We start from the raw sequence: 11251 nt of genomic DNA on the forward strand, positions 1-11251 counted from the left end.
AAACGCTCACTGAAACAAATGCAAAAATGAAACCCATGAATTTCAAGAAAACTAATGAGAAGAAAAAGAACAGCAAAGCAAAGCAAGCTGGCGCCTCACAGGAACCAACTCCTCTCTCCCCTTACTGTGAATGGGATTTCATTTTCTCACCTGGAAGATACCACCTGCCCAGCTCTTTATAGGGTAGGCTTCGCTGCACATGCATCCAAATCACATCGAATAATGAACATTAATTCAAGACCTTTAAGTTACTGCTGACGTCTCAATCTAACTGTGGGCACCATCCATATCAATTATCACACATAACATGATAGAATGTTATTTACTGCAGAACTATTTTACCTTTATTCTCTTTATTCATCTTCACAGGTCCTGCCCCGCCCTGCTCAGAGGACCCAATGAGACAAACCTGCTAAGCAGCTGATCGACCACATCAGGCACAACCACAGCAAGACACCCTCTGAACCCATGACACATACATGCTTGTATCATTTATACACCATCATTGATAATGTGTCAAATAAACTGAAATATAGGACTGAAATTAATAATTAAGCGGAACAAAAATAGTTATTTTTGGGAGACAGACTAGTGCAAAGGGGGAAGCAGCTCTGTGGTGAGCTCTGGAGGAGCTGGTGTATATCTTGTTCCCTTTGAATAGAGCTAGGCTTTGGCTATATAAAGCAGTCTTTATGCTAAGCTAAGGCTGTAGCTTCGTATTTCCACGCTTACTCATGAAACTGGTATCAATCTTGTTATCTAACTTCAGGCATATTTCCAAATATGTAGAAGTACATCTTGAAAGCAGCTTTACGTACTTCCTACTTTGGCTTACAGGAGGCTGAGCCAATTTAGTATCAAGTATCAGGCCCCCAGGACATGTGATGGGCTGTAAAAGACATTTGACATAGTGGCCAAACGGTGAAATTACAACTTCTGGATCGGTCTCGTGACGCCATGGGGCCCCGAAAAGACTTTTTCCACATGGACTTACATTCGGGAAGAGATGTAAAATTAGTTTTTTAAGGTAAAAAAAATTCCCAGTGAGAACACTTGAATGGCTCTCATTTAAATCTCTCGGTCCTAAGTGTTGTTAAATGCACAAAGTTATCTTCCTTCATGTGAATGAGCCTGAGATTGAGGCCTGGGAGACGGGGTTAGAGGAAACGTGAGTGCGCTTTCTCTCTATGAATACCAGGTGATTTAAACTCTTTAGGAATGGACAGGGCCCCGCCTCCAACGCTGTATCAGTGCTCTACATCCACGCCTAGCATCCTTCACTCACACACGGCCACTGCCTGTTGGTTATTGAGGCTTTGCCTCTTCAATGAAGACAAACGAGCTCATTATTAAGTGTTTGCATGTTCATGCGAGATGAAGTGTGTGTGTGTGTGTGATTTCTCATGCATCTGCCCCTCTAAAGTATGTTCTCGTGTGTGTCTGTAAATGCGTAAATTGTTTTGCAGGTGTGTAGAATGTTTGTGCAGGCTGTGTGTGTGTGTGTGTGTATGCAAATACTGACCTTTGCCTTGTGAAAGCTCTGTCTCATGAGGTTAATTGCTTCATTTAGCCTCAGTTGTTTGAAATTTCCCCACTTTTAAACGCAACTCAATATTGTATTTTGTCCTGAGTGGGAGGGTAGCTGTGTGTGCTCATGATCATCAGCAGAGTGAGTGGGGGTGCGGGCTGTTCTACCCACTTTCTGCTTAATTGTACCAGCAGCACATCTGGCTGCGGTGTACACTGTCATGCTTTGATTCCTCATCACGTGCAGCTGTTATCAGATGCTCTTCATTTGCTAAGCATATTTACCATGAGCAGTATGCTGTCATGGATGAGAGGGACAGTGAAACAGAGAATCCTTATTCTGAGGCTAAATTAACGCCTAAATGCATTTGAACCTAGAGAGCTCGTTTGGGAATACATTTACGGTTAATGGCGTGTTTATTAGCAGAGTCATGCATGTGAATTGTGGTATAATGAGGTTTGCATGAGCACACAGCAGATGTTGGCTGTGCATGCAGAGGGTGCTGCAGTTCTGATGCTGGACATGGTGGGGTGCTAAGACACAGGGGGGCAGATGGACGCACTCTGAGTAAAACGTATGAGAAATGAAAAAGAAGTGTGAAGTAATGAGACTTCTCAGACGTGGTTATGAATTCTTCCACTTTATTTATCATCCAATGGTCACAATTTTACCGTACAAAACCAAATTCCAACATGGAACTGCATTGGAATGCGATTATTTTCAATACACACACACACACACACACACACACACATTCAATACCAAAATTAAATACAATTGTTTTATAAAATAAACAGGGCAGAGGAGAAGAGACACATTAAGTGATATTAAGACATGCAGTGACAAATATAAAAAATAGACATTTCTTTTTCTGTACAAACATACATGGACACATATAAATATATAGAAGTAAAAAAGAGTGTATTTTTAAAATGCAAAGGTCAAGTTGTACAGTTACATTCCATAATAACAAAACAGGAGACGTAGCACGATATCCAAGTGAGTTTGTCTTTTTCCACAGACACTGTACAATATTGTACACTGTAGAAGCAGAAATTAGATCACAACTGTTGGTTCCTCCCTGTTGAGTCTGTTCACGCTGCAGTAAACATTACAAATGAAGAGAGGGTACAGTATTGTTGGTGGATCTCCTTTGAAATCAGTCAATCAAGCAACTTTCGGTGAGACCGTAATAACAACTGAGCAGTCTGTTCTTTGAGTCGCCTCGATCACAACTTCAGTGCTGTGTTTTACTTTTCTCTGCGAGTCTCTCAGCACTGAGCTCTTAAGAGTATATTTGGTCAAATAAACAAGACAAGCATTATAGTGAACAAGGAAACAGTCATCATAAAGTTTATATATGTTGACACAAAGAACAAGCGTTTGCCAGAATGAGGTGAGACGTGAAACGATGCGATGCCTCTAGTTCTGTCTGACGTCCTTCAGCAGCTTGTTGATCTCATGGACCAGCTCGCTAGCGTCCATGCCGGCCTCATGTCGGCTCTCATGTCGGCTCTCATGTCGGCTCTCATGTCGGCTCTCATGTCGGCTCTCACTGCGCTTTCCGCCCTGATGGAAGACGCCATCAAAGTCATCTTCCTCATAATTCTCTGGGATTTCCTCCATGGCTGGCAGCCATTTGAGATGTGGCGGCTGTCCGTTGGTCGAGGTGGAAGTGGAGTTGGAGGATGATGATGAAGAAGGAGAGGAGGCGACATGATTGGTTCCCGCTGATCCGCTTCCAGGATTTAGATAGTGGGTATTGGCCGCCCATGCAGCCACACCTGGGGGGTAAGCGGGACCCTTCCCACCTGGCAACAATCCTCTCCGGTTGTCTTGAGGGACAGCATTGTTACTGTGGTTGCCTGCAATGTTTCCACCACGCCCACTTCCTCTCTCAGCGGTCGATGAGGACGAGGGTGGGCTTGTTTCAGTGCACTCTGCATACGAGTCCATATTAGGGGGGAGGAGCCGCTGGAACACAGAGTTCATCTCTGTGAGGAGGGAGCCAGCCCCTCCTCCAGCCGCACAAGCATTGCTTCCTCCTCCGGCGACGACTCCCCCGGGCCCTTCCTCTTCGTTCCCAGACTCCTTGCCAAAAGTGGAGAAGCTCTTGCGCCGCTCCGAGTCAACGGAGGATTGGTCATCTTCGAGTGGAGGCTGCTGGGAGGACTCCTCCCCGGGGATGTACATGTTGTTGCGGTAGTCAGAGGAAGCCGGCGAGGAGAGGGGGGGCATCCAGCACTGGTCAGAGTGTCCCAGGACACGACATTCATCCGTGCACAGTCTCATAGCTAAACCAAGAAAGAAAAGACGTAGAAAGAGTCAGGAGCACATCCGGCCGAAACAAACTATACATGGAACACAACAATAAATAGAGTGACTGCAAAACAAAGCAGCTCAGATACATCAGATGTTTAAAGCCCTGGGGTTTGTTAAACATAATTCTTTAATGTTTCATACAGTTCTTACAGTCTTCAGTCTCCTTATCTGTTCATATTCCTGCTTAGAGGACCAGACTGGTGATATTTACAGCTTACAGTACAAATAACCGGGTAGCACCAGGTATGGAAACAATCACAAGAAGTAGTGAAATAAATGAATAATTGCAAGATCCCGCATAAATTACATTACAGGTAGATGTTAATGTAATATTTGGCTGCTCTGCCAAGCATGCACGCATCTCCCGACTACGCAGCTGAGGCAGGGATTTGCTTGTTTGGTTCTTTTGTCATATCTAGCATGAATAGCCACATTTGCCTATCTAAATAGAAAAATCTAAACAAATTAAATCTATTGAAGAGAAACAGGGATAATCCTCATTTTCGGTCCATTATCTCCTTCCAACTCCCTTTTTCATATTATCAGGAAGGGAAGGGGGGGGGGGGGTAGGAGGGGTGCAACACCTCTAAGTCTTTCTCAAAGGGAGAAAAAATAGAGATAGAGAAAGACTGCCCATGTCCACCACCCCTCCCTTTATCCATCTCAATAAAGATAGAGAATACATTAACAAGTACAGAGGAGCGAGAGATGCCGAGGAGCTCTCAGGCATGTAGAGAGTGAGAGGGACAGAGCGAGAGAGAGAGAGAGAGAATAACATCTTTCTAAAAGCAATTACTATGAATTCTCCTCAGTTCAGACATGAAAGCGCACCACTGTCACTCATCAGGGGAAAAAAAGAGAAAGAAGGAAGGACAAAAAAAAACAAAAAACTGCACACTGAGACACATACCGATGAGTGACAGGCGACTCATCTCCGCTCCGGGGAGGATTTTACAGACACGACTCTAACTTAGGGGCAGATAACACGCACACACACGCACACACGCACACACACACACACACACACACACACACACACAAACACACACGCACACACACAAACACACACATACACACATACAAACACACAAACACATACACACATACACACACACAAACACACACGCACACACACACATACACACATACAAACACACAAACACACACACACACACATACACACATACAAACACACAAACACACACCTACATACATGCAATAACAGAAACAGCCAGACACACTGTAACCTCTCTCAGAGTGATAACGAGCGTGGAAATGAGGGCTCTGAAAGAATGGGGCTGAGTACAATGGGGATTGTGTTGGCAGCAGGGTGAATTGAGTGGCTGTATAGACAGTATAGACAGGTGTACAGACAAATAATGGGCTTGGGCCTGGTGCTGTCCATGGTGCTGAAAGGTGTCAGGGAGGAGGTGAATTAGAAGGCTGGGTGTGGTTTGGGTTAATGCACTGCTAGTTAATTAAGGTTTGGTCTCAGAATGTGAGAGAAACGTCTCAATCTTCTAATGTCTAAGAGAACCTATTAAGAACCTTATGATCAAGGTCGAAAGTTGGATGTCGATACATAGGACGTTTTGCAAACTGTCGTTATCGGAAGAACTGGGCTCCGATAGTGGCCGATGGTTGAGCAGCCACTACCTGTCAACAGGGGACTTATATCACCGCTTAGCACGGAGGCTCCATACGCGTAATAAGCTCCACAGAAAACATCTGTGTGCATGTGAATAATAATCTAATATTAAATACCGCATGAAATGGCACATATAGGAACAGCTAGATTTACACAGAGCTGAAAAGTCATATCTGATCTGTTTCCTGTGTATTTATCCTTAATAAGATCAAATAAAAAAAGATAAAAGCTATCCTTCGAATATATGATGCAACACCATCAGCTCTTGATAGGTAACGGCCGATTAATTGGCTATCAGCTCTTTCCTACTTCAAACCATTGTTATATTTGCTCAACCTCTAGATCAACCCGAGACAAAATCCATCAGGAATATGAATTATGACTTCACACATTTCTTTTGCAAGAAACGATGTAGCTCAGGTGCTGTGCTCTGAAGTTGAGGTGATAGTTAAGTGTGACGGGCTGCTGTAAAAGGTGTTAAGTATGCGACTCAGCTGGATAGAGCCAATTTGTGAAGTTGTGGTAAGGAGGGTGCAAAACTTTGTGTGTGTGTGTGTGGAGATGAGGGGGGTGTTGTGGAGAAACTATCAGGATGGGATGGCTACCTGGGTGTAGTCGATGGTGCATTTCGAGGTGGATCAGGTCAGAAAAGCCCTCCCCCAGCAGCAGCCTGTCCACGGGGGATTCCCGACCCATGTCACAGTCACTGTCTCCTGCCTCGCTGTCCCCACGGCCACTGTCCTTCAGGCTGAACTTGTCCATGTCTTGTAATGCATATCTGAGGGGGTCAAAAAGCAAGAAAGGTTACAAACACATATGGGTACCAATCCGTTGGAGATACTGTAAGACTGAAAGACAGTGTTGCAAGTTCTCCTTTTGCATATACAAAGCAGAATGCATCGTGCTTTGCAGGGCTGATAGAATCAATCTGTCCTCAGAGGAGACTAACGACAAATACATCCATCATATAAAACTTAAGGCTGCTTCTGGATCCTGTCAAATCTCTACGCAAGCCTCGGCCCATAAATCCTACCTGCAGGTAGATCCCATCAATAAATCTATGACCACAGCCACTGGGGGCATCAATACATCTATCATCCAGAGAAGCAGAAGGGATATTTATGATGAAAGTAATGATAGATGCACATTTTACAACTTGAGCCCAATTTATTAAAGAAGAGTACCAATAAAAGATGTTGTGACATTTGGAAGAATGAGTTGCATACTTTTGACTTGAATGATTTTGACATGATAACAGCTGGAATATGAAAAACAAATACATGTACACATTTACACGCCATAACACCATGAACTACATGTAACGGACCAACTGACAGGCACAACTCCACAACAGGTTGTTGGAACATGTAATACATAATGAAAAAACAAGTGGTTTAAAAAGTAAACAAAGGTAATCCTTTGTGGGGGGGGGGTAAATTACCTGTAGCTGCGGGAGTATTTGTTGCCACGGAAACTGGGTCTGGGCTGGTACTGGCCCTGATGGAGCATGGACAGAAGCTGTGAGACTTGCTACATCCAAAAATAACAAAAGAAACAAAAAGAAAAGAAACAAAAAGAAACAGAAAAGGGGGGATGAACAACAGATGGGACATTGAGGAGGAAAAAAAAGAGAGACAACACAGAAGACAAAATAATGGATGAGTAAACACAAAATGGATGATGGAGAAGCTGCTGAACATGAATCAGACAAAATGGATGATGTTGGGTGGGGGGCGAGTTGAATATGGAGACAGATGACAGGGGCGAGTTGTGGTTATGATAGAGGTAAAGGGTGCAAACAAAGTACAGACAAAGACACATCTATCATCATCAACGGTTTTAATAAGAGTCCGTGTGAACTGCAGGGCAGTGCTGAAGTCACAGTCGCACATGGAGATGACTTCATTTGCTCAAATATAGAAGGATGTGTGAGGATGAGAGAGTGTGTGAGAGAGAGAGAGAGTGTGTGTGAGAGAGAGTGTACGTGTGAATGAGAGAAACTCAGAGAGAAAATTTGAAAAGGGGCTGAGGGACCAAAATTGAAATTTCTGTGAATAATTGACTTCTGTGTGTTTGTGTGTGTGCTCACCTCCACTGGTGGAGTTGCATGCGCCAGTTCCAGTGCAAAGCTCTCTGGGATGTGATTGGACGAGATGGTCACCAGGCTGTTTAGTGATTGGCGGCTGTGGTGATTCTGCCGGCTCCCCATCTGGGCTCGGTCCATGGGGGGCGTGGCCGAAGGCGAGCGGTGGTGAGCCCTGATTGGCAGGGTGCCGTTCACCGTGGGAACCAGGGTGATATCACCTTTGTGGATTTGGCGCGAGGGCTTCTTGGGATGATGCTGGTGGGTCGATTCTGCTACCCGACAGTTGTAGGAGTGTCTTGTGTCCTTCTTCTCCCGGTTACAGCGAGCGGCAAACACCACCATGATGACCAAGAGCATGGTGCAGATGGCCGCCAGGGAGATGATGATAATCAGGGATGTATCGACAGAAGATTCCCCCTGGTCCATCACCTGGACGTGGTTCTCCATGTTCTCATAGAGGGTGATTTTTATTGCCGCTTTAGCGCTGAGGCTCTCCCTTCCATGATCTCTGACCATCACTGTCAACTCAGCGTGCTCACGAGGGAAGTTCTCCAGGCTGGCGTTGGCGTGGATTTCACACGTTCTTGGGTCAATAATGAAGAAGCCCTCTTCGTTACCACTGACAATAGAGCAAATGAGCTCAGCGTTGACCCCCGTGTCGTGATCAGTCGCCCTGACCACGGTTACTAACTGTCCAGCCTCTGTGAACTTTGACGCGGGCACATCAGCAGTGAAGTTCCACAGCTGGGGGACCACGATGACTGGAGAGTTGTCATTCTCATCCAGAATATTCAGAATAACTGTGGCGTTGCTGAGCAGCAGTGGTTTCCCTGCATCTTTGGCTTGCACAACAAAGGAGATGCGACTAACATCCTCACGATCAAATGTACGCAGTGCATATATGGCCCCGTTTGAGGGGTCAATGGTGACGTAGGTGGAGATGGAGCTCCCGTGAATGGAGTTCTCCAAGATGGAGTAGCTCACCTGTCCATTGGTGTCCAGATCAGGGTCAGTGGCCATGATGGAGGTCAGATACGCTCCAGGAGCATTGTTCTCTGATTTGAAGATCTCATATTGGCCTTTCTCAAAACGTGGTGGGTTGTCATTTTCATCAGTCACATGTACAGTGAAATGTTTGACAGTAGAGAGACTGGGGGTCCCTCTGTCCTCTGCCACCACTGTCAGACTGAACTCTGACCTCTTCTCACGGTCCAGAGACACATTGGTCAAAATCATGTAGTTGTTCTCGTAGGACTTCTGCAGTTTGAAATATCCTTGACCATGAAGTTTACACTCTACCTCTCCATTCAACCCAGAGTCCAAGTCCTCCACCCTCACCAAAGCTACAAACGTGTCCAAAGGAGAGGCCTCGGATATGTAAGCTGCATCCCCATTCCCCTGAGAGGACATAAGGTTGATGCTGATGTCTGGTTTATTGTCGTTCACATCTACCACTTTGACCAGGATCTTGCAGTGTGCTGGCATGGAGTTCGGACCCATGTCCTGCGCTTGAACGTCAATGTCATACGAGTTAACGGTCTCATAGTCCACCCGCCTTATGAGGGTCAGGCGACCGCTGTCGGGGTTAATCTTGAACGTCTCCATTATTTTGGGCGACACATGACTGCTGAATGAGTAGATTATTTTGGCGTTAGTACCGTCGTCCGCGTCAGTGGCGTTTAAGTCAATGAGCAAAGTGCCAACAGGTGCATTTTCTGGGAGACTAATGACATATGATGACTTGTCAAAAATCGGGCTGTTGTCATTTGAGTCAGCAACACTGATTTTGAGGAGCGTCGAACCCGTTCTTGAGGGAACGCCCCTATCAGAGGCTGTGTATTGAAGTTCATAACCGGAGCGCACCTCCCGGTCCAGCTCCCTGAGCACCACCAGCTCTGCATATTTAGCCCCGTCAGTCCTAGACTGGATGTCGATCTTGAAAAAGTTGTTGGTCTCTAAGGCATACGTGTAGAGCGAGTTCTCCCCGACATCGGGGTCTGTGGCGCTGTCCAGGGGAATGCGCGCCCCCACGGCCGCGCTCTCGGAGATCTCTATGGGGACGACGGCGCGGGCAAACTGGGGTGCGTTGTCGTTGATGTCTAACACCTCCACCTCAACGTGAAACAGCTGCAGGTGCTCCGTGGGGAGTGTCAGCACGTCGAATTGAATAGAACAGTTGAGATTCTTTTCGCAGAGTTTCTCGCGGTCAATCTTTGTCCTGATGCTGATTTCTCCGTCCTGCTCGCGCACCGCTAGGAACGACGAGCTTCCTCTTTGCATAGCTCTGAAGCGGAGCGACACTGAGCTCGGAAGTTTAGCAAGAACATCTGCAACATCGTCCCTCAAACGGGCAATAACCGTGCCAACCTTCTGCTCCTCGTGAACCTGATATTTCAGTGTCTTACCGGTGACGTGTTGTGTTGTCAGCGTCAAAACAGCCAGACATGTCCACATTGTTGACAGAAATAGTCCTTTCATTTTCCCTGGTTGCATGTTTGCTGAAGTCGCAAACAGATCACAAAACTGCAGCACAGGTCAGTCCCAGTTTGAATTGACTAAATGCGGTGCTCCCTCAATCAGCAGCTGCATGTCTCTCTCCACGGAGCGAGGAGCGAAAACAAACAAATGTTAAACGAAGCTGACTCAAGTTGTTCTAATTTCCATAAAAACACATCCACATTTGTAGCTATCTGTTCATCCTTTGAGAGTGGGAGAACCAGCTGAATGCCACTGAAATCTGTGCGCCTTTCCTCCCTCTCTTTCCTGCGTCTGGTCTGTACGCTGTGCGCTCTGCTCAGCTCTCTCTCTCTCTCCGTTTGAGGTGCCTCTGCACATAGACTTGCCCAAAATAACCCGCCTCAAACCAACTAGTAGTACAACAGCTACAGCCCCCTTTTCACATCCCAGGAAAGACAAACGCTTCTTGAATCAAAAGCTGGCTGGTGGCCACTCAAACTCCAGAGGAGAGGAGGGGGAAGCGCATGAGAGGGGGAGGAAAAAGAGAGTGTGTGTGTGTTGGGGGGTAAACCGCCCTTAGGGGTTCACTCTCCTCACTTTTCAGAGTAACGACCATGCGCCTACAATGAACAGGAGAGAAAATAAACTCTAGAAGAAAACATTCATTCAAAAAGCTTAACCTGCCGTTTTTCACTGCTATAAAAACACAAGAAGGTTTACGAGTTTCTCGCTTCGGGTCTGTTCAGCCCAGACAGCGTGGAGACACATAGTCTATTCTCATTCGGCAAGACAAAGATATAGCCGCCTCAATCACCAGCACTGTCAGCCAGCACCTTACAAGCCTTGATAGACACACTTTTGATATATAACATATAACCCAGCCCGGCCATAACCAGCTGTCCCCACTGTCGCACTGGTGCCTTAGTTGGCATTAGTGTGTAAGCATGACATGAGCTCATACTGAATCTAGTCTTCCTGTGGTCTTTCAAGTGGTAACTGATACCCTCGTCTTCATGCACAGGCACTTTTGTTGTGGATGTTCAATATATATATATATATATGTATATATATATATAACATATATATGTTATATATATGTTATATATATATATGTTATATATATAACATATATATATATATATATATGTTATATATATATATATGTATATATATAACATATATATAGAAGACTCAATCACCAGCACTGTCC

General features: G+C 45.5%; 1 protein-coding gene across 2 annotated transcripts; it reads right to left on the bottom strand.

Moving 5' to 3' along the window:
• Positions 1-2068: 2068 nt before the first annotated feature.
• On the bottom strand, positions 2069-10384 carry pcdh18a (protocadherin 18a). Of its 2 annotated transcripts, none has more exons than XM_031864874.1 (4): positions 7588-10384; positions 6940-7028; positions 6104-6276; positions 2069-3822 (listed from the first exon to the last, which is right to left on the bottom strand). In XM_031864874.1, exons 1-4 carry the CDS (start codon positions 10075-10077, stop codon positions 2951-2953), a joined length of 3624 nt encoding a protein of 1207 aa, XP_031720734.1. In that variant the 5' UTR covers positions 10078-10384; the 3' UTR covers positions 2069-2950. The 2 variants fall into 2 exon arrangements, with proteins under 2 accessions (XP_031720734.1, XP_031720735.1); XM_031864875.1 differs by having other exon boundaries at positions 2070-3822; positions 6940-6995.
• Between the last annotated feature and the right edge of the window lie 867 nt (positions 10385-11251).

Source organism: Anarrhichthys ocellatus, unplaced genomic scaffold, assembly GCF_004355925.1.
Source record: "Anarrhichthys ocellatus isolate YVR2014 unplaced genomic scaffold, GSC_Weel_1.0 scaffold31, whole genome shotgun sequence".
NCBI lineage: Eukaryota > Metazoa > Chordata > Actinopteri > Perciformes > Anarhichadidae > Anarrhichthys > Anarrhichthys ocellatus.

Coding starts and splice junctions, on each gene's coding strand:
- pcdh18a (XM_031864874.1), bottom strand. CDS start 10,077: ATGCAACCAGGGAAAATGAAAGGACTATTTCTGTCAACAATGTGGACA. Junction 6,277..6,939: donor AAATACTCCCGCAGCTACAG/GTAATTTACCCC, acceptor TGACCCCCTCAG/ATATGCATTACAAGACATGG. Junction 3,823..6,103: donor GCACCATCGACTACACCCAG/GTAGCCATCCCA, acceptor TTCTTGGTTTAG/CTATGAGACTGTGCACGGAT.